Source organism: Lampris incognitus, chromosome 7 (assembly GCF_029633865.1).
Source record: "Lampris incognitus isolate fLamInc1 chromosome 7, fLamInc1.hap2, whole genome shotgun sequence".
Lineage (NCBI taxonomy): Eukaryota > Metazoa > Chordata > Actinopteri > Lampriformes > Lampridae > Lampris > Lampris incognitus.
In genome coordinates this window covers 32,127,168-32,154,423 of record NC_079217.1, presented here as the reverse complement: position 1 = coordinate 32,154,423, position 27,256 = coordinate 32,127,168, and the positions used below count along the sequence as shown (strand labels likewise).

At 41.4% G+C, this 27,256-nt stretch overlaps 2 protein-coding genes across 2 annotated transcripts in view; both read left to right on the top strand.

The window, feature by feature from the left end:
* The first annotated feature begins 39 nt into the window (after positions 1 to 39).
* Positions 40 to 18,942, top strand: glb1l2 (galactosidase beta 1 like 2). The gene is made up of 19 exons (XM_056283737.1): positions 40 to 152; positions 525 to 710; positions 934 to 1,002; positions 1,118 to 1,213; positions 1,303 to 1,411; positions 1,896 to 1,988; positions 2,146 to 2,227; positions 2,751 to 2,815; positions 3,165 to 3,249; positions 3,752 to 3,889; positions 6,805 to 6,885; positions 7,143 to 7,246; positions 7,816 to 7,962; positions 16,866 to 16,937; positions 17,351 to 17,429; positions 17,887 to 17,974; positions 18,129 to 18,240; positions 18,489 to 18,605; positions 18,724 to 18,942. The coding sequence occupies exons 2-19, from the start codon at positions 547 to 549 to the stop codon at positions 18,832 to 18,834; spliced, it is 1,812 nt and encodes a 603-aa protein (XP_056139712.1). The 5' UTR covers positions 40 to 152; positions 525 to 546; the 3' UTR covers positions 18,835 to 18,942.
* Positions 18,943 to 19,335: 393 nt separating this feature from the next.
* Positions 19,336 to 27,256, top strand: part of ilvbl (ilvB (bacterial acetolactate synthase)-like) — a 29,406-nt gene continuing 21,485 nt past the window's right edge. Inside the window, exons 1-4 of the mRNA XM_056283508.1 lie at positions 19,336 to 19,690; positions 20,933 to 21,134; positions 24,738 to 24,865; positions 25,145 to 25,395. Coding sequence (XP_056139483.1) covers positions 19,577 to 19,690; positions 20,933 to 21,134; positions 24,738 to 24,865; positions 25,145 to 25,395 — 695 coding nt within the window. The 5' untranslated portion in view covers positions 19,336 to 19,576. The remainder of the gene's footprint in view (positions 19,691 to 20,932; positions 21,135 to 24,737; positions 24,866 to 25,144; positions 25,396 to 27,256) is intronic.

Genomic DNA, 27,256 nt, shown 5'->3' with positions numbered 1-27,256 from the left:
AACAATAGTTTCCCTTATCTGAGCTGTTCTGGGCCTCCTGTCACTGTCATCTCTTCAAACGCTCTGCTGCAAGCTCGGCCCCGAGGTGCACCACTGACAGGCTACTGTTGTCCCTTTTCTTCAAGAGTTTGTGACTTTCGCGTCAGCACTTGGTAAGATTTCCTTATTGTATCGCTGTAAAGGATGATTCGTGTTATTTAAGTCCAACATGTTTGTGCGATAGGGCCCGTTAACTTTTGTATCTGTAACACCGTGTTTTCATTTGTGACCACAGTTCGGTGTAACCTCCTCAAAGGTTTTATCTCCAGTAATTCCAAATTCTCAAGACTTTTTTTTGGTAAAAGAGTCTCCGGACTGTAGATTTTAAGGGCACAACTAACATAAGCCTGTCTGTCTCCACATACAGTATACTATAGTATATCAGTAAGCTGCATAACATCATCTCCAATTCTTCAGCTCTTTGACTAAGCCGTTAAATTCAGTTGTGTTTTATTTACTTGAATACTTGTTTACGTGTGTTCCAGACTTTCAGGTGACCTGTGGACAATGAGCAGCGTGGAGGGCCTCAGGGCCACATCCTCCCAGTTCACTCTGGAGGGAGAGCCTTTCCGCATCCTCGGCGGGTCAATCCATTACTTCCGTGTCCCCAGAGCCTACTGGAAAGACCGGCTACTGAAGATGAGGGCCTGTGGCCTCAATACTCTCTCAACGTAGGGGCCTCGCTGGACTTTAAACTGGGATCTCGTTGTTGTTTTAACAGTCAGGGTTATGCACACATCAAATCAAAATTCATTCATATTTCATTCATACTTGACAAAAGAAAGGTTGAACGAAGTGTTTAAACCAACCAAACATACAAAAACACCAGTGAAAACACAGAGCTGTATTGTTCCAGTAGTAATGACACACAACTAATCACATGTTCTCTCCCAGCTATGTACCATGGAACCTGCATGAGCCTGAGAGAGGGATGTTCAACTTCCATGAAGAGTTGGATTTAAAGTAAAGCTTTTCCATTCCCCAACTGCAAACTTGTTTAATTTTTAAAAAAAAAAGCCACAGAAATGGTTATTTTTGCAATTTAGCACCAGTCAGTTTTCTTTTCCTCCCCGTATAGGGCCTACATCAGTTTAGCAGCAGAGTTGGGTCTCTGGGTGGTTCTGCGTCCTGGACCCTACATCTGTGCTGAATGGGATCTGGGGGGTTTGCCCAGGTGATTCTCTATCATGAAATAAAACATGTTCAAATAGTTTAACCGAGCTGATGGTTAAAAAAATCTGTCAACTCTCATCGTCGTTTCAGTTGGCTGTTACGAGATGAAGGCATGCAGCTAAGGACAACTTACCCTGGATTTGCAGATGCTGTCAACTCCTACTTTGACAAGCTTATCTCAGTTATCAAACCTCTGATGGTACGTCTGTGTTGCTCAAATGGTTTGTTGAAGAACTTTCCTTAAATGCGCCATAGATTTTCTGCAAGAATATTAGAACCAAATTGGAGTAATCAGAATCAGAATCATGTTCATTGGCCATACATGGAATTTGACTCCGGTTTCGTGGCTCTCTCAGTGTACTTAACATAGAATAAAAACACAACAACATAACAATCTTGAGATTGTACACAAGGATTGAGTATATACAGGCGAAATAAAAGGGGATAAAGTGCAGTGGTGCAGAGGGTATATCAGAGATGCTGAGGTAGATGTTAGCAGGTTACTTACATACATGTCCAAAGTAGATGGACATGACAGAGTGCACCAGTATACATACAATGTACAGTACAGTATATACAAAATGTAATGTTACAAATGTAATGTTAACAAGTGCATTACTTAGTTGCACTGTATTTTTTCTTCCTTGTTGTTCTTTTTTCTTTTTTTTCTTTTTTTTTTCGAGTTTGAGCAAGGAGGCCCGATCATTGCGGTTCAAGTTGAGAATGAGTACGGATCATATTCCCAGGATGAGGACTACATGCCATTTCTAAAAAATGTGAGCGTCTTTTATTTTCATGATTCATACCTGCATTTTTACATGTTATAGTGATGCAGTAATGTTACCGTTGTCTAAGTTGCCATATTTTTGAGAGCAGTCTGATCAGTGATCCATGGTAGATTTTTGCACGTGTGGCTTTATGTCTTTTGTGTAGAGTCTTGAGTCCAGAGGGATCAACGAGCTCTTTCTGACTTCAGACAACTGGGAGGGCTTGAGATATGGCGGGGTAGAAGGAGGTAACTGGTTATGATACATTTAGTTTCAAAATCAGATACTAACCATTAGAAAATAATAATGAATTGTTGTTGACGGGAAGGTTGAAAAAAAAAAGAAAAGTATTAAATCAGTTTGAAAGAGTTGAAATAATAGTAGAAAAGAAGTTTAAATAAAAAGTAGAAATTGTCAAAAAAGTTTAAAAAACATTTTGTGGTTGAAATTGTATTTTTTTGTTTTTATTGACGGCATCGTGTTTTCTATAGTTACTGATTCATTTGAGAGAAAAAACCGCTCCAGTATCCCCGCGACCCTGAGAGCAGGATAAGCGGTTTGGATAATGGATGGATGGATTGCATATATTATGTTTTGGATTCAAAGTCTTCATGTATCTCTGAGGGATCTGTCTGACTTCTCTTTGGTAGTTCTCCATCTCCTGAGGATTTCATCTCATTTCACTTCTGCACAAACCTTCACTATTCTTTACTTTGCGTTTGCACTTTATCATTCTTTTACCTTGTCCCTCGTATGATATTGTTATTTCAGCTCTGAAAACGATAAATCTTCAGAGACTGTCCTTTGGAGCCATACAGTCCTTAGCTGACATGCAGGTAGGTGGCGCTCCTATCATCAGGTGGTCGTGGCAGTGTGACCTTTGCCTTCCTTACAAATAGCGGCCTGTAACATTAACCATCTTTGAATTTATGAGTTTTTTCTACTTCGTTATACTGTAAATCGCTCTGGGTTAATGTCAGCTATATTTATAAAGTGTGAAATGATATTATGCATGCTTTAAAATCGTTCTACTGAGCACACAGTACCAGAAGCAAACAAAAGTGAGTGTGTGTGTGTGTGTGTGTGTGTGTGTGTGTGTGTGTGTGTGTGTGTGTGTGTGTGTGTGTGTGTGTGTGTGTGTGTGTGTGTGTGTGAAATCTCACTGTGTGCTGTTGTTGCATCTAGCCAGAGAAATCTCTAATGGTGATGGAATATTGGTCTGGGTGGTTTGATGTCTGGGGAGAGCATCATCATATTTTTAGAGCTGAGGGTATAGCGCACACACACACACACACATACACATACACACACACACACACACACACACACACACACACTTTTTTAAACTTAACTTTCTTCATGTCTGTCTTCATGAGCACAAGCTCTTCACTATGCCTTACATTCATATTCATATGGTCAATCCCATTTAACATTTGGGACGGCTCAGTTCAGGTATTGTTGGCCACTATCTCATTTGACATGCCTTGTTCAAGCACACTTCATCATTTGAGGTAGAGGAGAGGATCTGTTATTCACTTTGTCTACATGTTTCATTAGGCCTGGGTATGTGGAAAAACAACCTCTTGTCAATCAAATACTCCTCCGTCCTCTGCTTCTGTAACCATCAGGCTACCACTCCCACACTTGACCACTATATATTACCACTTTACTCACTAGATCATTAACACATGATGAACTGCAACACATATGACATATTGCTGATTTATTTTGCTCTCACTTAATCTTGATTTTTTTCTGTCAACACCTGACAGACATGGTAGCTGTTGTATCAGAGATCCTACAGCGAGAGGTGTCCATTAATCTCTACATGTTTCATGGTGGAACCACCTTTGGCTTCATGAATGGAGCCATGGATTTCGGCACCTACAAACCTCAGGTCACTAGTTATGGTAAGCAGGCCTCATCTTGTGGCCCAGATCATAATGGAAATAATACCCAGACTGTGTCATCAGAGATGATTTTAAGATATTTTATTCATTTATGTAGATTAAAAAAATTCCCATGTAAATGAATGTAATCCACCTCATTCCCATTTCCTCTTAGGAACTACATTTAAGGATAATAATAATAATAATTATTATTATTATTATACATTTTATTTATACGGCACTTTTCAAAACTCTCAGATGCTTTACATATGTAAAAATAAACATGAAAGCAACACACCAAAAGCATAAAACACAACATTAATCACACATTAAAAGCAATTGTGAAGAGGTGAGTTTAGATTAAGGATTTGAATGTGGACAAATCAGTGTAAAGCAAATATAGAACATTTGTGTTCAAACAAGTCTGCTAAATAAGTGCTAAGTGATAAACAAGAATGCACAGTGTCACAGATGGCAAACAGATAATTAGTCGTATAACAAACAAATATATATAACAAATGGATTTCTCATTACATTTACGTGAACATCCAAAGAAATTGAATCAAGTGCAACTGGACTTGGTTATATATCCGTGAAGACGTTTCGCCTCTCATCCAAGAGGCTTCATCAGTTCGTGCCTTTCTGACTAGACCAAGCTAGTCTGACTGCCGGGTGATGAGACTCAGATATTTAGCTTCTTTGGAGTCGTTATAAGAGCTATCAATGAGGCTATTGATATATAACCAAGTCCAGTTGCACTTGATTCAATTCCTTTGGATAACTATGACCTGGATGAATGAGAACATTCACAGACATTTACGTGAACAATACAGTCAGATGGCAAACTAATTGTCATAGAAATCTCTTTTGCTATTTTGCAATTTTTATTTATTTATTCATCAATTTTTTTATTTCCCCCCCTTTATTTTTTATTGTTCCCCCCTTTTTCTCCCCAACTGTAATTTGCCAACTCTTCCGAGCCATCCCGGTCGCTGCTCCACCCCCTCTGCCAATCCAGGGAGGGCTTGCAGACTACCACATGTCTCCTCGGGTACATGTGGAGTCACCAGCAGCTTCTTTTCACCTGACAGTGAGGAATTTCGCCAGGGGGACGTAGTGCGTGGGAGGATCACGCTAGTCCCCCCAGTTCCCCCTCCCCCTCAAACAGGCACCCCGACCAACCAGAGGAGGCGCTAGTGCGGCGACCAGGACACATACCCACATACGGCTTCCCACCCGCAGACACGGCCAATTGTGTCTGTAGGGATGCCTGACCAAGCCGGAGGTAACACAGGGATTCGAACTGGCAATCCCTGTGTTCGTAGGCAATGGAGTGGACTCCCAAACCACCCGCATGCCCGTTTTGCAATTTTATGTTTACCCAGCAAGTGCAATGTAATGTCGACCACATGTGTAAGTAATTGGAGTTAGTGTTATGAAGGTACAGCTAGCCAAGCTAAGACCACACACTAAATCCCCAAACTGGATGAAGTGGCATTTGGCTGACCCAGATCATGAATGTTAATATACAAGAACACACAAGGTTGGATTTGGGGCGGAACGGTGGTGCAGTGGTTAGCGCGGTCACCTCACAGCAAGAATGGTCCTGGGTTCGAGCCCCGCAGTAGTCCAACTCTGGGGGTCGTCCCGGGTCGTCCTCTGTGTGGAGGTTGCATGTTCTCCCCTTGTCTGCGTGGGTTTCATCCAGGTGCTCCAGTTTCCTCCCACAGTCCAAAGACATGCAGGTCAGGTGAATCGGCTGTACTAAATTGTCTCAAGCGGTGTTTGTGTGTGTGTGTGATAGCCTGGCGGCCTGTCCAGGGTGTCTTCCCACCTGCTGCCCAATGACTGCTGGGATAGGCTCCAGCATCCCCATGACCCTGGGAGCAGGATAAGCGGCTCAGATAATGGATGGATGAAAGGTTGGATTTGTTTTTCAGGAAACTGGTGCTGTTAACTGAGGGCCGTTGTTCACTGCTTCTAGACATTAGCCATCACCAGGCCCAATTTAAATCAAGTCCCAACTTAATTTAGATTTTAATTTTGGAGTACATCAGACTATATCAAACTCGTGCACTCTTCCCCTCATATTATTTGACCAATAATGTAGGACGCTGACTTCACTTGTCCTACCAGTGTGGTCTGGGTATTTTCAGTGGTGAAATCTGCTGGTGTAGTGTTGGGTTGGAAATAAAACCTACATACACATGGCCCATGGCTAAACATCACTTAGGTTAACTTTCAGCACATCCATCCATCTATTATCTATACCACACATTTTTTTCTTGCCCTTTTGTATCTGTCTATGTGGGAGAGTACTGCTGGCGTCGTGTGTGGCTGCCGCTTCTCCCTCTCGTAGCCCCCCTTCCCACCCACCCCTGTATGTCTGTGTTATGTTTATCTGTTGTCTTGTTTCACCCTGTTTATTGTAAAGCGACTTTGAGTGTTAGAAAAGCACTATACAAGATGTATTATTATTGTTATTATTATTATTATTATTATTTTTATCATTGTTACCCAGTTAATCCAATTCAGGGTAGCTGTTGTCTGGAGTCTATCCAAGCTGGCATAAAGTAGAAGAGAGGGAGACACCCTGGACAGATCACCAGTCCACATCACATACACACACACACACACACACACACACACACACACACACACACACACACTTATGGGCGAGTTAGCGACGCCAACTGACCCCTAACATGCATGTATTTGGGCAATGGTAAGAAAGCAAAGTACCACCAAATCTACATTTATTTTAATTTACAGATTTGTCAACCTGTTTTCAAAATGTCTTTCATTCTGCTATATTTTCACATGTATTGATTCATTTATATTAGTTTATTATTGTGGCACTCCTCACAAGTTGCTTCACATCTAAAAGTAATATTATTTAAGTAATATTCATGAGTAATATTTTGTTTCTGTTGCAGATTATGATGCTCCATTATCAGAGGATGGGGACTACACTGTAAAATATCACCTCCTCAGGGATTTATTTAGCCAGTACCATTGTAAGGACTCTTCAAACACCAACGTGCAGTGATTTGAGTTTTGTTACTTAGTCGCATACAAGTGTAATATTGATTTTTAAAGAGAACTCTTAACACCTAAACTTATTTTTGATGTCTTATTACCCCTGAGAATTGACTATGCAAACAAGTACAGAGTATGCCTGCAAGATATTGACTTGGGGAAAAAAAGAAGAGATACTTGCAATGCTGGTACACTACAATTACCTTTATCTCTTTTCTGCTGCTTTGTGTGCCAGCGGAGCCTCTTCCTGAAGTGCCCTCTGTGCAGGAGAGGCGAGCCCAGCAGCCCATCGTCATCCAGCAGCACCTGTCGCTGTGGGACAGCCTGCACCTCACCGAGGTGAGTTGCACAGCCAGATCCCCAGAAACACGAGATGTATTGGACAACGATGCATGTACATCCCTGGTACAACTTGATAAGGCAGTAATTCAAATGACTGCTCAAAAATAAAGCAAGATTCAAAGTTGAGCCTCAAAAAGATGGAGCCACTTTCTACCCTTTCTGTTGTCAGCATGTGTCTGTCTATATTTAGGTTTGGCTAGAGTTAAAAGGATACTATTTATATTTCGGATATTTGCTACCATTATGATGTTTGCTCTTACAGTACATCATGTTGTGAGTGCACTTGTTTTCTAAAGAAACCCTGATGTTCCATTAGGTGGACGTATTTATTATTCAGTCTACTGTACAGATCAAAACGACACACAATTCTGATATGAATGTCTTCATTAGAACTCAGATCCTGACCCCCACAGAGCTGTATAGCCTTACAGCCACGCTTTCTCTTACATATCTAATTTCTGGTTCTTCAAAAGGTAATTTTCATGTTTTGTGATTCTCTAAAACTGGGTTATCTAATATGATGATGACTGGAACTGAATATTTGTATGATGTGTCTTCTCATCTAGCTGCATAGGTCACACAAGGCAGTGAACATGGAGAATCTCCCTTTTAATAATGATAATGGTCAGTCATATGGCTACACACTGTATGAGACCACCATCACCTGTGGAGGAATCCTCAACTCCAAGAATAACATCAGAGATAGAGCATTGGTGAGCCCAGAAAAAACTACTAGGCTGTCTGTGTGTGTGTGTATATATATATATATATATATATATATATATATATATATATATATATATACATGTGTGTGTGTGTGTGTGTACCTATTAAATAAATGTGCGCGCACACACACACACACACACACACACACACACATGTATACATGTATATGTATATATACACACATATACACATACATAAATGTGTGTATACATACACCTATATATTTTTGTGTGTGTATGTATGTGTGTGTATATATATATATGTGTGTGTGTGTGTGTGTGTGTGTGTGTACCTATTAAATAAATGTGTGCGAGGGCGTGGCCGGGACGTCGAGGATGTAGGACACGTTTCTCTATTGCTCCTGAGTTAGTGACCAAATTTATATATTTAATCTCGCTAAATCGTGCATGTCTTTGGTGGTCAAGCGTCTAAAGAGTCCTTTAAACGATTCACACTATATTTGAGGACTTTGAAGGTGAAATGACATCTAATCGACCGAAAACGGAGTCTGCAGGAGCAGGCCGCAATAAGCCTGCGCCCTCTCCTGAATCTGATCCGCTCCCAACATCGGGTGCTACAGCTAGTGCTGACAGCATGACAGTACTGACCGCGGAAATGCTACAATCCATGATGGGCTCCCTCAAAACCGATATTTTCGGTAAGATTGACACTTCAGCTACCACTCTCAGATCAGAGATGATACTGGTCAAAGACGAGCTTAAAAGATCTATCGAGAGGATCCAGAATAAACTCGACGCACATGGAGTCGTTTTATCAGAGCTGGAGCGCAGTGCTACAGATCACAGCACTCGGATTACCGAGCTAGAGGCGAACGTCGGCTCACTAACAACTAGGGTGACATACCTGGACAACAGATGCGAGGACCTGGAAGGTAGAATGCGGAGGAACAACATCCGTCTTCTGGGAATACCGGAGGGAGTGGAGGGCCCGCGACCGACAGAATTCGTAGCCGGGCTGCTTCAGGAGCTGCTCGGCCTGGATGAGAAGCCGCTGCTAGACCGGGCCCATCGCACCCTGCGGAGCCGACCCCGGGAGGGTGAACCTCCGCGACCATTTGTCATCAGGGTGCATTTCTTTCACGTCCGGAACGACATGCTGAAGAGATCTGGAGATGCGTCTCCTCTCCTCTACAAGGGCAGAAGAGTCTCGATATTTCCGGACTACACCACGGCTGTGGCCAAGAAGCGGGCTAGCTTCGGAGATGTTAAGCGCCAGCTGCGCGCCTGTCCCGGCGTGAAATATGGTCTCATCTACCCTGCGGTTCTGAGACTGACCCTGCCGGACAGCTCCACACACAGGTTTGAGGACCCGGCTGTTGCGGCCGATTTCATCAAAAACAGGGTGAAAAAAGCTGTCATGCCACCGCCGGGTCTGTAGCTCAAAATATCAGTTGGCTGGTCTGGTTAGCAGGCTAGTTAGCGGGCTGGCTGGTAGGCAGATTAGCTAGTGAAGTTGGTCTTGCAGTGCTCATTGTTGACATTTGAACGCAGCTGTTTTTTTTATTTTCAGTACATGTTGGAGAGTGAAGCTAGCCTTGCAGTGCTCATTGTTGACACTTGAATGTAGTGGGTTTTTTATTTTTATTTTCAATACATGTTGATGAGTATACAGCGGACTACTCACATTAAGGTGATATAATGTGGAGATATATTTTATTCCACTTACATTACTGCCTACTATTTGTGTCATTCTCATTTCATTTTGTTTTGATCTGAGCTGCCTGCACTGCCAGTATTTGGTTGTTTACATGGTTGAAGTTCAATTTTGCCACTTTATAGATTTTGTACCTCTCTTAACTGAGTTAGTTTTCCTCGGGTCCTAATGTTATTGGAGACCGACTTATGCACATTTGCTTTATTCTAGTTCAATGGTCACAAATCTCAGGTAGCTAAGAGTAAGCTAGCTAAGTTGGTATGCGTTGCTCTAAAGGTTTTTTGTATTTAGGGGTTTGCTTGCATCTCAGTTGGGGAGATGCTTCGGCAAGAGGGATTTTGTGGGAGGGTTTTTTTCCTTCTGTATTTGTGTTTTGTTTTCTTGTGTTTTGTCACTTGTTTTTGTTTTTTGAATTTGCACTATTGAGGTCAGCCAAAATATTTAATTTGCATTATGCCTTGTCCTTAACATGTACTCTCTCTCTTAAGACATGACTCAGCCTGACGTAGCTCATCCTGCTGGAGGGAATGGTTTTAATTTTCTCACTTGGAATTGTAGGGGCATTAACAACCCAGTTAAACGCAGTAAGGTTCTCCACCACCTCCATCAGTTGAAAGCTCACATTATCTTCCTCCAAGAAACTCATCTCAAGGTACCACAACACTCAATACTTAGGTGCAGATGGGTGGGTCAGGTGTTCCATTCCTCATTTCAGAGTAGGTCAAGAGGGGTGGCTATCTTACTTCACAAATCAGTACCTTTTACATGTTCTAATGTGATAGCTGATCCCAATGGTAGATATGTAATTGTCAGTGGTAGGTTATTCGATACGAAGGTGGTTCTTGTTAATGTTTATGGTCCTAATTGGGACAATGGGGATTTTTTCAAATCGGTTTTCTCCACACTCCCTGATATGTCCTCCCATATGCTGATCATAGGCGGTGACTTTAACTGCTGGTTGGACCCACATTTGGATCGATCCTCCACTAAATCTACTACTTTATCAACCTCAGCTGGGGTTGTCCGTACCTTTATGTCTGATTTCGCTGTTTCAGACCCTTGGAGAACATTTAATCCATCTGGGAGGGCATACTCTTTTTTCTCTTCGGTACACCACACTTTTACGCGCATAGACTACTTCCTTGTAGATGATAGACTTCTCCATTCCATATCTTCGTGCTTATATAATCCAATTGTGGTTTCGGACCATGCCCCTGTCACTATGGGAGTAGTCTTTCAAACAGCTAATAATCAGAGACCGCCTTGGCGGCTTAACACTCAATTACTCAGTAGCGAAAATTTTATTAACTTTGCTTCGGCCCAAATTGACTTTTTTATGGATACAAATAGAACCCCAGGTATCTCTGCGTCTACCCTATGGGAAACTTTGAAAGCTTATCTTAGAGGTGAAATTATTTCCTACACCACATATGAGAACAAACTTAAAAAAGATAAATTGTCCATGCTAACACGCCGCATTGCCCAATTAGATAACGCATATTCCGTTTCACCATCTCCAGATATTTATAAGGAGCGCTTAACTTTGCAAGCAGAATTTGACACTTTGCTAACAGATCAAGTTACTGAGCTGCTTGTCAAGTCTAGGAGCACCTACTATGAACAGGGAGACAAAGCCAGTAAGTTATTAGCACACAAGTTGCGTCAAGTTTCATCATCACATCAAATTCCCAAAATTCATACATCATCCGGAATATCATTAGACCCTAGGGAGATAAATGATGAGTTCAGAAGTTTCTACCAGTCTCTATATACTTCTGAAGGTGATGCTGATTTATCAGAATTTGATGACTTCTTCCACTCCCTTGATGTCCCTTTAGTCAACCAGGATTTGGTTAAAGAATTAGAACAACCAATCACTGTTGAAGAACTGTCTAGAGCTGTCAAATCCCTTCAATCCGGGAGAAGCCCAGGGCCTGACGGTTACTCGACAGAGTTTTATAAAAAGCTTCTCCCCAAAATAGCCCCTATTCTAATTGAAATGTATAATGAAGCATTTGTTAATGGTATTCTTCCACAGACTCTCACTCAAGCGACTATCTGTTTAATTCTTAAAAATAATAAAGACCCTCTTGAATGTGCATCATATCGTCCAATTAGCCTGTTAAATGTTGACTATAAGATTTTAGCCAAACTTCTGGCAACACGCCTGGAAACAGTTCTCCCATCGATTATCTCTCCTGATCAAACAGGATTTATTAGAAATAGACATTCATTCTTCAATCTTAGGCGACTATTTAATATCATGTACAATTCCTCTGACACCAACACCTCGGAGGCCATTATATCCCTGGACGCGGAGAAGGCGTTTGACAGGGTGGAGTGGAAGTACCTTTTCTATACACTAAATAAATTCGGCTTTGGTTCAAAATTCACTACTTGGGTAAGACTTCTGTATGCGTCCCCCCAAGCCTCTGTCAGGACTAATAACACTCAGTCAGGCTGTTTCCCTCTGCAACGGTCAACACGCCAGGGTTGCCCTCTAAGCCCTTTATTGTTTGCTCTCACCATAGAACCCCTTGCAATAGCACTTCGTTCCAACCCTCTTATCAAAGGTATAGTTAGATACGGACATGAGCACAAGGTGTCTTTATATGCAGATGACTTATTGCTATACACATCTAATCTTTCTGTTTCTGTTCCTGCTGCCCTTGCTCCTATTACATCCTTTGGTCATTTATCAGGGTATAAACTGAATCTCAGTAAAAGCGAATTGATGCCGCTTAATGTGACTGCGGAAAAATTCCCATTACATACCTTGCCATTCAAAGTTGCTCATAGTTGTTTCACTTATCTTGGTGTACAGGTCACGAGTCGATTTGAAAACCTTTTTCGGGCCAACTTTTCCTCGCTTTTAACCCGCACTAAGGATGATTTTGAACGCTGGTCAGTGATGCACCTCTCTTTAGTAGCGAGAATTAATTCTGTTAAAATGAACACACTCCCTAAATTTTTATATCTCTTTCAGTGCCTACCGATTTTTCTTCCCAACACATTTTTCAAAAAAATAGACGGCCTAATTCTACCTTTCATATGGGATAAGAAGACTCCTAGGATACGAAAACAGCTCTTGCAGAGACCCAAGTCAGACGGAGGTATGGCGCTACCAGATTTTAGATTTTATTATTGGGCGGCTAATCTTAGGGTCATTCAGTTCTGGTTGCGAGGTGGAGAGATGTCCCCGTCCCCAATTTGGTTAAAGATGGAAGCTGCTTCGTCTGTACCGGCATCATTGTCTTCCCTCGCTCACTCCTCCATTACAGGCCCTTATTCCTCTTTCACCAAGAATGTGTGTGTCAAAACAACATTGAGGATCTGGAATCAATTTAGACACCATTTTGGGTTTCAGACAACCTCTCTTTCTGCTCCGATGGCCTCGAACCCTGCTTTTGCCCCATCTATGGTTGATAGTGCTTTCTCAATATGGTCTAGTCTTGGTATAAAAAGGTTTAAAGATCTCTACATTGACAATACATTTAGTACGTTTGAGCAACTAGCAGTTAAATTTGGTCTTCCCAGGCATCATTTTTTTAGATTTTTACAGATCCGGAGTTACGTCCGCAATTTGGATCCTCATTTCCCCACCCTTCCTGGTGAAACACAGTTTGACACCTTTCTTACCCCGCTTCCCACTCTGAAAGGTACCTTGTCAATAATTTATAGACAAATTTGTTCTTTAAGAATTGCCTCACTTATTGACATTAAATCCTCATGGGAGGAGGAACTGGGGGAGGGAATATCTGATGGGCTGTGGGAGAGGGCACTCGGAAGGGTACATACCTCTTCGGTCTGCGCCCGACATGGTCTCATTCAATGCAAAATCATTCATAGGGCTCATTGGACCAAAGCGAGACTAGCGAAAATTTACAAAGACATAAATCCTAACTGTGTGAGGTGTAACCAGTCTCCTGCTAACCATGTGCACATGTTTTGGTGTTGCTCATCTCTTGATGGTTTTTGGAAAGATATTTTTAGCACACTTTCAGAAGTATGTGACACACAGATCAAGCCAGACCCTTTTATTGCGCTATTTGGGGTGCCCTCGCCCACATTGCAACTGACCAATATTAATAAGGATTTTATTGCCTTTGTTACCCTGTTGGCGAGACGATTGGTTTTGCTTAGTTGGAAATCCTCTGCACCCCCTTCTCATGCTCTTTGGATTAAGTCTGTTTTAAATTGTATAAAGCTGGAAAAAATTAGGCACACCCTCAAAGGGTCCCTAAACAAATTCTGGGCAATGTGGACCCCCTTCTTTTCTTATGTTAAGCGACTTCATTTCCCTGTTATTCCAGAGTGATGTGTGTGTATATATATATGCATATTTTTTCCTTTTTATTGATGTCCTTGTTGGATGGAGGTGGGGGCGTGGCAAGCTCCGGTGATGAAGGAGGTAGGGTGTATGTGTACATGATGTCTGTGAGGGACTGTGCTGGGTTGGCTGGCCTGCGGACAAGTGCATTGGAATATGTGTACTTGTATTTATTTAGTTATTTTTATTTATTTTTTATTTTTTTAATTATTTTAGTTAATTTGTTTTGATTTGATTTGATTTTTTTTTCTCCTTTGAGGGTGTGTTTTTATTCCTCATTGTATTCTGGTGTGTTAGTGTATTGTTGGATGTGTTTTGTGTTCATGGTGTACAACTTACGAGGACAATTATTTTGTAAATGTTGATTATGCGGAAAATTCAATAAACAAAGTTATAAAAAAAATAAATAAATGTGTGCGCACACACACACACACATGTATATATGTATATGTATATATACACACATAAATGTGTGTATACATACACCTATATATTTTGTGTGTGTATGTATGTGTGTATATATGTGTGTGTGTGTGTATGTATGTATGTATGTGTATATATATGTATGTGTATGTATGTGTGTGTGTGTGTGTGTGTACATCCAAATCCCAATTTGTAAAGCACACCTTCCAAATAATGGACACACACACAAAAAGCGATATATTTTCATTATTTAATTCAACAAAGGTAGTTTATTTCACAAAAACTGAAAATTTAACATGTGCAAAAGTTTGTGAACCCTTGTATTAGTAGCTTGTGGCTCCTTCTTTTGCAGCCATTACTTCAACGAAACGTCTTCTGTAACCACTAACCAGTCACTCGCATCTGCTTATGGGGCTTTTTGCCCACTCCTCCTTGCAGAACTCAGCCAGTTGAGAGAGGTTGGAGGGACATCTGGTATGTGCCAACTTCTTCAGGTCTTGCCACAACATTTCAATTGGATTAAGGTCCGGACTTTGACTGGGCCAATCCAGAGTACGAATCCTCTTTCTCTGAAGCCATTCCTTTGTAGTTTTTCTGGAATGCTTTGGGTCATTGTCTTGTTGCACAATCCATTTTCATCGCAGCTTCAACTCCCTGACTGATGGCAGGAGATTCTAGTCAAGAATTTGTTGATATGCCGGAGAATTCATAGTTCCTTGGATAATATGGAGTCGTCCAGGTCCAGAAGCAGAAAAGCAGCCCCAGACCTTCACATTTCCACCACCATGCTTCACTGTTGGGAGGAGGTTCTTTTCTTCATATGCAGTGTTGGCCTTTCTCCAAACATGTTGGTTTTGATTGTGACCAAATAATTCTATTTTGGACTCGTCTGTCCAGAGAATGGACTTCCAGAAGGCCTCTGGTTTGTCCAAGTGCTCTCTGGCAAAGTTGAAACGGGCAGCTTTGTTCTTTTTTGAGAGCAGAGGCTTCCTTCTAGCAACCCTCCCATGAATGTCATGGCTATTCAATTTTCGTCTGATTGTAGACGCATGCACATTTGTCCCACATGCTATCAGAGAGGTCTGCAACTCTCTAGAGGTGATGTGTGGGTTGGCCTTTACCTGATGTGTTATTTTTCTGGTGCTTCTGGGTGATAATTTTGATGGGCGTCCACTTCTAGGCAGAGTTGCTGTCATGTTGAAGGCCTTCCATTTGTAAATTATTTGTCTTACAGTGGATGGATGGAGCTGGAATCTTTTGGAGATGGTCTTATATCCCTCCCCAGACTGATGGGCTATCACTACCCTCTTCTTCATGTCCTCGGATATCTCCTTTGCTCTCGGCATTGTTGATTTGTATGGGACCACAGTGGTTTGGTTGGTTTCCTCTCTCTTTTAATTAGTGCAGGCCAAACCCTTTCCCAAGGATGTCTCATTTCATTGGTCTGCTTAAATGATTAATTAAGCACCCAAATGTGTTTCACCACAGTCTGTTACCTGCTTGACTTAACCAATGCAGCTGGGGGTTCACTTACTTTTGCACATACCCTAATTCCATGTTTCATGTAGTTTTTGGGCTACTAAAACAAGTCCCACTAAACAAGTAGATGCAATTGATAAACATATATCTGACATTTCATATATAAAAACTGGTGATGATAAAATAAGAAAATCATGGTAAAACAACAGAAACATCTAAACTGCTCAAAGGGTTCACATACTTTCAAGCAGCACTGTGTGTGTGTGTGTGTGTGTGTGTGTGTGTGTGTGTGTGTGTGTGTGTGTGTGTGTGTGTGTGTGTGTGTGTGTGTGTGTGTGTGTGTGTGTGTGTGTGTGGGCAGTATGGTGGTGCAGTGGTTAGCACGGTCGTCTCACAGGAAAAAGATCCTGGGTTTGAGCCCCTGGGTCATCCCGGTCATCCTCTGTGTGGAGTTTGTGTGTTCTCCCCGTGTCTGCTTGGGTTTCCTCTGGGTGCGCCGGTTTCCTCCCACAGTCCAAAGATATGTAGGTCAGGCGAATCGGCCATACTAAATTGTCCCTAGTTGTGAATGTGTGTGTGTGTGTGTGTGTGTGTGTGTGTGTGTGTGTGTGTGTGTGTGTGTGTGTGTGTGGGCATGTGATGGCCTGGCAGCCTGTCCAGGGTGTCTCCCTACCTGCTGCCCAGTGACTGCTGGGCTAGGCTCCAGCATCCCCATGACCCTGAGAGCAGGATAAGCTGTTTGGATAATGGATGGATTGATATGTCTGTGTGTGTGTGTGTGTGTGTGTGTGTGTGTGTGTGTGTGTGTGTTTGTGTGTGTGTGTACGTGTAATGGATCATAAATATATCTGCATCATGAAATGGATTAGATTTGACATGTTATTATAAAGGCTTAAGCATATGCATAAATTAGCAGCAGTCATGATTATCTTTGAGGATTACTTGAGGATGCTAGTGATTTCAAGCTTTACTAATATTCCTCAGGTTTTTGTAGGTAAACAATCTGTTGGCACTTTGGACTACAAGACTCAAGAGCTAACGCTGCCCGATGGAAAGGTACTGTGGGGGTTTGGGATTTCCTGCTGCATCAGTATCCATAGCATAGTCTTCTGGTGCAAGATCTCAGTCTCTCTTACTTTAGTCCTCTTGTATGCATTATGTTTACGACCAGCACCACAGTGTATAATTCAGAGTTCTGTTCATCACCAAGAAATCAGATCTGTCATTGTGTCCACATCCCTAGTGTTGTAACAAATATTGATTCTTTTGTTAACTTGAATTTGTCTGTACCAGGGATTAGTTTATAAGCCGTTTTAAAAGCACTACTGAAAGACTGGGTCTTCATTACTTATTCTGCTCAGTCCCACTGTGGCCTTTATTTTCCCTTTTCATCCCAAAATGATCATACACTTTTAATCGAGATAGTCTCCCAATGACACTGTTATGTTTTATGCATTTTAACGCTGAAGGGAGATATAACATTGGGTTTACTGGTGGAGAACTGTGGAAGAGTGAACTATGGAAAAGTCCTGGATGAACAGCGCAAAGGTATTTTGTTCCAAACCCTGATGTGCTATGCTGAGCAATGCTTCACTGAACTGCTTGTCAGACCCATTCGCTGGTCTGAAAATGTATTAACAATTTAGGTAAATGGTGCTGTAGTCGAGAAACTCATATTTCAAGATTGGGCAAGAGTTCTAACTTATTTTAGCAAGGACGTTTTTTAATTGGCTTGGAGTGAAATATGGTCGGCAGTGAGCATGTTGCAGCTCAGTTAATTCCATGTGAGTTTTTAGTCAGAAACAAACATTTATAAATTGACTCAGATACTTGAATCAGCCTGTCACTGTGTATGTGTAATATTTCTTGGAATGCAAACCACGTCAATCTAGTTCATACGTGGACTAAAACAAATCATAAAACAATATCTATGAAGATTTCTGATATGGGACTGCAAATACTCCTGCATCTTGTTATTTTTCTGTTTTAAATAATCATGTTTCAGGTCTTGTCGGGGATATTTTGCTGAATAATTGCCCTTTGAGAGACTTCACCATCTACTGTTTGGATATGAAGAAAAGCTTTATTAACAGGTCTTCACGCTTCACATTTTTCATTCACACTTAATATGACTAAGAATACCTTTTTTACAGTGACCAGACCACTGTAGAAAGTTCTCCTCACACATGAGTTTGGTTTAACATGAATATGAGGTTTATATTTCAAAACTATAATCACCCATCTCAGATTAAGTTCAGGCCAGTGGAAGCCCGTCCACCAGCAGCCCTCTTTCCCAGCATTTTTCCAGGCCAAGCTGTGTGTGGACAACCCTCCCAGAGACACATTCATGAGGCTCCCTGTGAGTAACACTCCAACACACCTTTTGATGCAATATAAAGCCTTAAAAGAGATAGCAAATTTTGAAATTTACACTGACTGTAGAAGTGTTGATATCATTGCGGTTTGTATTGGTGCAGAAGTGTTCTCAAACCAACATCTCAACGTATAGGCCTATATTTCAAATCAAAAGAATAGATCCTGAATGTGGCGTTTCCACAGCATGAGCTTATATTGATCTTGGATGTGGATTTGTGCATCTACCCACAGGGCTGGTGTAAGGGGGTTGTCTTTGTCAATGGACAGAATCTGGGACGCCACTGGTCCATCGGCCCTCAGCAGTTCCTTTACCTCCCAGGACCTTGGCTGAGAATTGGAGAGAATCAGGTCTCATTGCTAATGTGAAATCTACCATACCATTTCATACAAACTGGTTTTTTTTCCAGAAAACACTGATCATTTGTGATAATCACATGTGTTATTGTTTCATGTTCTTCTCCTTCAGATCATTGTTTTTGAGGAACAAAGAGCTGATGGAAAAATACTGTTTGCTTCAAATCCTGATCATGGGAAGACAACCGATGTTTACAAACTTCCCTTTTGCACTCTGCTGTGAAAATATTGAAATGCATTAGTGGCTGGATGTAAGAATATTAATACCAAAATGCCACGAGAAAGATGCTATCATCTTATGTTTAGCCAAACAACTCGGTAAAATATTGTAACGTGCATGGATAAGTAGATACAATAGGATTTTTGTCCTTTGGCAGTCAAGAGTGTAAAGATCTTCCAGGGTTGGATTAAGGGGTTCTACCTTGCTACCGGTTTGTTGCTTTGTGTTAAATCTGATGTATTGTGCTTGCACAGAATAAAGAGCCTATACCTCTCCATCTATTTCCAGCCTGTCTATGTAGCGCCGGGGCACCATGTCCCGCCCCCACATGCTTCCCATTGGATGAAGTGTTTGTACGATCGTTTTGGATTCACAAAGAAGATAGGGAGCAAACGTACGTTGGTTGGCGGTGTCCTGAAAGACCAATCAGGGCGACGTCTGCGGAAAACGTACTACGTATCGGTCATGTTTAGCAGAAGCAGCCTCTCTCCTGTAGCTCAACATGACCTACCGCGCCTATAAAAAAGACCTGCTAACGTTACGACGTAAGATATTTGCATAGAAGAGAAGTTGTGCGAACGCCTTTTACAATATCTTTACAGACGCTAAGTAGTAGCATAGCCCGGGGAAAGTTAGCTGCTGGTCCAGTGAGGGTGGACTTGGACGTTGTATTAGATGTTTATTAATTTGAATTAAGACGCAAAGAGCGACTTCCGTGTCTGTGTTGTGCTGACGTCACCGGGAGATGGATTCATTGGGAGACGTTGGCATTTTTCTCGGGTGTCTGGCGGGACTTGCGTTGGGAGGCTTTGTGTTTGCAGCTTATAAACTTGGTTTACTATATCAGCTGCTTCACAAGGTAGGTTCTCTTTAGTGAAGAGTGTGATAAAACATTTTGTTGTATACTGTTCCTTGTTCTCTCATGCATGAGCAGGTATTCAATAAAGCCATGTCTTTGGTCTTTAATAACTAAGGTTTCCTCTCGAAATTGGTCCGATAATACAGACAAATTGCATGGAATAGACCTTCGTTCTTTTCTGCAACACTCAAATCATAAGCGTTATTCTGCATAATGGGTGAAAGGTGAAGGCATAGAGCGTCTCCATTCACGTAACAAGAGAGGAGGCAAACTTTGTACAGCCTTGTGGCTTTCCAGCACAAAGGCCATCACAACACTGGTTAATGGGATTGCACTAAGGTCAGAGTGGTTACAATACACCACATGCTAGAACAATATGGGGTCATTGTGAAATATGCAAGGCCAATTGAGTGAAAAGAGAGGTTGACAGATAACCTTTTAAAAGGGCCCCCTACTCACCTTTTTCACGTGACCTGTGTATCCTTTATGTAGGGTTATTCATTAAAATGAATATTATCTTTCACTATCTTTTCTTGAATTGTATACAAATTAAGGTTATACAACATAAATCACCTCTTCATTCTGCAAAATGTATTGGGCCTCATTCATCAATCGTTTTACATACAAATTTGTTCTTACACACCCATGGAATTATTTAGCCTTGAAGATTGTCCCAGAGACCAATGTAGAACCTGGGTAACCCCTGAATTTAAACACCAATTGGCCAACTTTGACGTCTTTGCAAGCCTGGTTGACTGCTCATTGCAAGAGGTAGACACTAGATGTTAGGGGGAAGGAATTACAAATAACCATCAGGCTTTGCTTTTGTCTGTCAGACAAACTTGGGAGCTAAACAATTCCATGGGTGTGTAAGAACAAACGTACAAATGATTGATGCATGAGGCCCATTGTGTGGGCAGCATTTTGGTCAACATACCTTTTTTTTTTTTACCTTGCAACACTATACTAAGGATACATGATGTAGAGGTGTGCACTTGCAGCTATCTCTTCTCTTTATATGACCCTTGAAGTTATGAATTCATGGATTTATCACACACATACACACACACAGTGTGTGTGTGTGTGTGTGTGTGTGTGTGTGTGTGTGTGTGTGTGTGTGTGTGTGTTATTCCTCTCAATTGATACAGTAGTAGTCTGTTAGAAATACCTTTTTGATTCAGCCTTCAGTTCAACCACTTGACCAGATTTGTCTGATTAGTGATTTCCTCTGTCTCATTTTAGACTGAAACCAAGAGTCCAAGGCATGGTGGGGAGAGTGTTGCAGAGGTACTCCGTGGCCACGGGGTCAAGTACGTGTTCACGTTGGTCGGTGGACACATCTCACCAATCCTGGTGGCTTGTGAGAAGCTGGGTATCCACATTGTGGACACCAGACACGAGGCCACTGCTGTCTTTGCTGCCGATGCAGTGGCAAGGCTCTCAGGTGCATTACTAAGACTCCAAAAAGTAAAACCAAGACACAGACTCACTTGATTATTTATTCAGTCTACCAAAATCTACTGAAGTTTATTACACAACAGTACATAATACTGTATAGATTCTAAATTTTAAATTGTGCAATTGCAGTTATCTTTGCCCTTTATGAAAACACTGCAGTCTCATGTACAGCTTTATCTTGCCTTTTAAAAGCTCCAAAATGGCATCAGTATATTATGAACAGGGTGAGTGGCATAGGATGACATAAACTTTGGCCATGATCATGGTTCAATCACTCTCATTTCATAGTGTGTGTACGTACAGTGAATCCGGAAAGTATTCACACCCCTTCACTTTCCCCACAGTTTGTTATGTTACAGCCTTATTCCAAAATAGATTAAATTCCTTTTTTTCTCATCAAGCTACACACAATACCGCATAACGATAAAGTGAAAAAGGTTTTGTAGAAATTTTTGCAAATTTATTAAAAATAAAAAACTGAAATATTGCATGTATATAACCCTTTGTTATGACACTCAAAATTGAGCTCAGGTTCATCCTGTTTCCTCTGATCATCCTTAAGATGTTTCTACATCTTGATTGGAGTCCACCTGTAGTAAATTCAATCGATTGGACATGATTTGGAAAGGCACACACCTGTCTATATAAGGTCGCACTGTTGACAGTGCATGTCAGAGCAGAAATCAAGCCATGAAGTCAAAGGAATTGTCTGTGGACCTCCGAGACAGGATTGTATCGAGGCCCAGATCTGGGTAAGGGTACAAAAAAATGTCTACAGCTTTGAAGGTCCCGAAGAGCACAGTGGTCTCCATCATTCGTAAATGGAAGAAGTTTGGATCCACCAGGACTCTTCCTAGAGCTGGCCGCCCAGCCAAACTGAGCAATCGGGGGAGAAGGGCCTTGGTCAGGGAGGTGACCAAGAACCCGATGGTCACTCTGACACAGCTCCAGCGTTCCTCTGTGGAGATGGGAGAAACTTCCAGAAAGACAACCATCTCTGCAGCACTCCACCAATCAGGCCTTTATGGTAGAGTGGCCAGACAGAAGCCTCTGCTCAGTAGAAGGCACATGACAGCCCGCTTGGAGTTTGCCAGAAAGCACCTAAAGGACTCTCAGACCATGAGAAACAAGATTCTCTGGTCTGATGAAACCAAGATTGAACTCTTTGGCCTGAATGCCAAACGTCATGTCTGGAGGAAACCAGGCACCTTTCATCACCTTGCTAATACCATCCCTACAGTAAAGCATGGTGGTGGCAGCATCATTCTGTGGGGATGTTTTTCAGCCGCAGGAACTGGCAGACTAGTCAGGATAAAGGGAAAGATGAATGGAGCAAAGTACAGAGAGATCCTTGATGAAAACCTGCTCCAGAGCGATCAGGACCTCAGACTGGGGCGAAGGTTTACCTTTCAACACAACAACAACCCTAAGCACACAGCCAAGACAATGAAGGAGTGGCTTCGGGACAAGTCTGTGAATGTCCTTGAGTGGCCCAGCCAGAGCCCAGACTTGAACCCCATTGAACATCTCTGGAAAGACCTGAAAATAGCTGTACAGCGACGCTCCCCATCTAACCTTACAGAGCTTGAGAGGCTCTGCAGAGAAGAACGGGAGAAATACCCCAAATATAGGTGTGCCAAGCTTGTAGCTTCGTACCCAAGAAGACTTGAGGCTGTAATCGCTGCCAAGGGTGCCTCAACCAAGTACTGAGTAAAGGGGTTGAAAACTTATGTACATGCAATATTTCAGTTTTTTTATTTTTAATAAATTTGCAAAAATTTCTACAAAACCTTTTTCGCTTTGTCATTAAGTGGTATTGTATGTAGATTGATGAGGAAAAAAAAGGAATTTAATCCATTTTGGAATAAGGCTGTAACATAACAAAATGTGGGAAAAGTGAAGGGGTGTGAATACTTTCCGGATGCACTGTGTGTATATATATATATATATATATATATATATATATATATATATATATATATATATATATATATATATATATATATATATGTGTGTGTGTGTATATACACATACACACACACATTATGACATGAGAGAGATATAACCATGATGAGAGAGATATAACCACGAAACAACACCATTGACGGTTTTGGAAAAAAACACTATATAGCGTTTTTTTCCGAAACCGTCAATGGTGTTATAAGTGCTCAACTAATGAGGAGCGGAATATCAACACAGATACAACACAAGTATATCAACACAGGTCCTGTGTGGGTACAGCTCTGTTTGAAAAAGCATTGCAAGGACCAATGGGGTCCGCTCAGGTGGGTTAGTCAGTCATCGATGACGTTAACTCATTGCAGGGGAGAATGTAGCTAGGTGGTAAATTCCATGTACCCTGTGTAAATATATTCAGTATAAAAAAGGTAATAGATTTTATTTTTGTTTAACTATGTACAAGGGAAGATTTATTTACAGTTATTGTTATGTTAAAATATAATTCGTATGTACAAACCATTTTAAAAAGTAAGATTATACCTAAGGGAACAACAAAGATCATAAAAAAGGGTTAACTCTTAGCTTACACTGCAATGCATTAAAACTTTTTTTCCTGTATCTGTGTTGATATATACATGTGTACATACATACATATATACATACATAAATACACACACACATATATGTTGATATCCCGCTCATTAATTGACCACTCACAACGCCATTGACAGTTTCAGAAAAAAAACGCTATATATATATATGTGTGTGTGTGTGTATATATATATATATATATATATATATATATATATATATAGTTAAAAGAAACACTCAACGGTAGGGCAAGTGCTCAACAAATAAAGAGCAAAATAGTCCAGTGAGTCAAATAAATTCTTTATGAGACAGTACAATCCTGTTTCATGCCATAAGCAATCATCAGCTGTAATTATTTCCTAAAGAATTTATTTGACTCACTGGATTTTGTGTGTATATATATATATATATATATATATATATATACGTATATCCATCCATTATCCAAGCCGCTTATCCCCTATAAGCCATTTTCCAACTGTACTTCAGTGTGACAGTGAGAAAAAATAAGGAACGTGAGCGAGGGCATTAAACAGAGGAGAAAAGAAATCAAATTAGAAATCATTAAAACCTTCAATTGGACTCAAAAGGGAATTTAAAACCAAACCAATTTTCTTCTTATTTTTGACTTAAAGCAAAATAAAATAGGATGGCATGGTGGCACAGTGGTTAGCACAGTCGTCTCACTGCAAGAAGGTCCTGGGTTCGAACCCTGGGGTTGTCCAACCTTGGGGGGTCATCCCAGGTCATCCTCTGTGTGGAGTTTGTATGTTCTCCCCATGTCTGCTTGGGTTTCTTCCGGGTGCTCCGGTTTCCTCCCACAGTCCAACGACATGTAGGTCAGTTGAATCAGTCATACTGAATTGTCTCTAATGTGTCTGCCCTGTGAAGGACTGGCAGCCTGTCCAGGGTGTCTCCCCACTTGCCGTCCAATGAATGCTGGGATAGGCTCCAGCATCCCGCGACCCCATTTGAGATGGATATGTATGTGTGTGTTTTTATTTATTATTTATGTATGTGTGTAATTTTTTCTTCACAGGCACTGTTGGTGTGGCTGCAGTGACTGCAGGGCCGGGCCTCACTAATACAGTGACAGCAGTGAAAAATGCCCAGATGGCTGAGTCTCCACTACTCCTTATGGGCGGAGCTGCTGGGACACTTCTTCAGGTTAGAGCCTATGAAATTCATTGTCACTGCAATATCTGCTTCACATGAATGTGTGATAGAGTACCACAAAATGACGGAGTAGAATAAGTCTTTCGCTTTCTAAGTGGGGCTGGCTCAAGTTATGTGTTGTGGTGCAGATGCTCCTTTTCTGAAATGACAACTGGCATGTCAATGGCATTTGTCTAAAAAGCCATGCAAATATATCACACTTTATCTTAACCCCTTATGGCCTCAAACCCTCTTCTTTTAAATTCTCCATAATGCGTGATTATGATACAGGGCAGAGGAGCACTGCAAGACATTGACCAGATGTCCCTCTTCAAGCCGCTGTGCAAGTTCTGTGCCTCCATCAGGACTGTGAGGGAGATTGTACCTACGGTCCGCAAGGCACTTGCTATCGCCCAGTCTGGAACCCCTGGTCCTGTTTTCATAGAGTTTCCTATTGACACCCTCTACCCATTCCACTTGGTGGCCAAAGAGTTTGGGGTGAAAAATCCTCCTAAGGGCGTAATTGGGAAAATTTTATCTTGGTATGTTTATGAGTAACTCTGTAGTTATTTGAAATCATAAGTTTACGGTGGTGCAGATGCTAAATTATTAGCACTGTTGTCGCACACCAGTAAGGCCCTGAGTTTGATCCTAGTCCGTGTTTGTAGAGTTTGTATGTAGGCTTACCCATTTCTTACTGCAGTTCAAATACTTACTTTAGGTGAATTGAATACTCTAAATTGCCCGTAGGTATAATGTGCATTTGCATGATTGTGTTATGGATGGATGGATATTCATGTTATTAATATATGTTTAGGTGTGTTATATTCTTGGTGACCAGAAAAATAGAAACCCTGACCCTGCAGTAGAAGAGGGCATGCAACATCAACTCCCATTTTCACATTTGCTTTGCATGTGAACAGATTACCAAGAATGTGCTTTAACCATGATCTAACGGACTTCGAAAAAGCGTGAACATGGGTCCCAGGAGGGCGGGTTTGAGCATCGCCAACACCATAGAGTTGCTGGGCTTTTTGAAGGCAGCAGTCTCAAGTGAATGGACCAGATCACAAGACACCTAATTAAAATGTTTGGGAGGCGGCCATTGGTAGATTGAACGTGGGATATGGGTGGCTTGGGCCATAAAAAGTAATCCCCATTTCACAGCATGTCAATTAACATCACAATACAGTTGTGTGGTAAACGGACAAATTTCGAAACACCCAGTGCGTCACACTCTTGCGTTATGGAATATAACAGCAGATGACCATGCAGGGTACCTCTCATGTCCATAGTAAACCACTGAAGGTGTTTATAGTTGGCTAAGAAACATCAGCACTTGACTTTAAATGACTGGAAAAAGGTTCCCTGGTCTGGCTGCACCACCACAATGGCAGACTCGGGGTATGGTGTACACAACATGAGGCGATGGACCCATCATGTATGGTTACAACTGTACAAGTCGGTGGGAGAGGTACTGGTTTGAGGGGCATTCAAATGGTATGCACTGGGTCCATTAATACCTGTAGATTGACGCCTTGATGCCAAAGCATACCTTACCATTATAGCAGACCAGGTTCATAGATTTGTGGTCATCATGTACTGCCAAAGGGAATGGGTAGAAAACAAGAGAGAAATCTTTATTATCCCCACTGGGGTAATTCATTTTGCAGCGAACAGTTAAAAAACCTAAAGAACATTAAGACTGAGTCCTAAAACACATGCATCTAAAACAACATAAAAGACATTAAGATGAAGTCCGAAAACGCATACAGCTACAAGGACATACATTTTCAGTACAATATAGCCGAAATATACAAAAGTCCCCATCAGACATAACGGTAACAAAACAGTATCATAGTTAATCAGTCCTAGTCCACATGTCTTACAGTTACCATTTCAAACTTTGAATAACCTCTGGGACAAAAAAGCGACCATGTCTATTTCTGCTGCATCTAGGCATCCTATACCTATGTCCAGAGGGAAGGAGGGAAAACTCAGAATAAAGAGGGTGTTGAGGGTCCTGAAGAATATCCTGAGTTTTTCTAATGACCCTCTTCTGATAAACAAGATAGAGGTCATTCAGATCACAGCCGATGATTTTAGAGCTCATCCTCGCAATTTTCTTCTTATTCATCAGGTTTAGATTCCCAAAACAGCAAACAAAAGAAAAGGTAAGGCCTGACTCAATACAAGATGAGTAAAATATTTTCAAAAGTGATTTGTTTACATTAAAACTGCTAAGCCTCCTTAAAAATATTGTGCTGGTGACCTTTGTTTAAGATTGCCTCCACATTAGGCTGAAAGCTTGGTTTGTCATCCACAGTTGTCCCCAGATATTTGTACTGGCTAACCACCTCTACCTGTTCTCCATTTATGAGGGTAGGTGATGGGGGCAAAACC

What these genes read in the sequence shown, in the direction of transcription:
- glb1l2 (XM_056283737.1), top strand. Translation starts at nt 547, where the DNA reads ATGAGCAGCGTGGAGGGCCTCAGGGCCACATCCTCCCAGTTCACTCTG. An exon ending in GGCCTCAATACTCTCTCAAC is followed by an intron (nt 711 to 933) that starts GTAGGGGCCTCG and finishes GTTCTCTCCCAG; the next exon opens with CTATGTACCATGGAACCTGC. An exon ending in TAACGCTGCCCGATGGAAAG is followed by an intron (nt 16,938 to 17,350) that starts GTACTGTGGGGG and finishes TTAACGCTGAAG; the next exon opens with GGAGATATAACATTGGGTTT.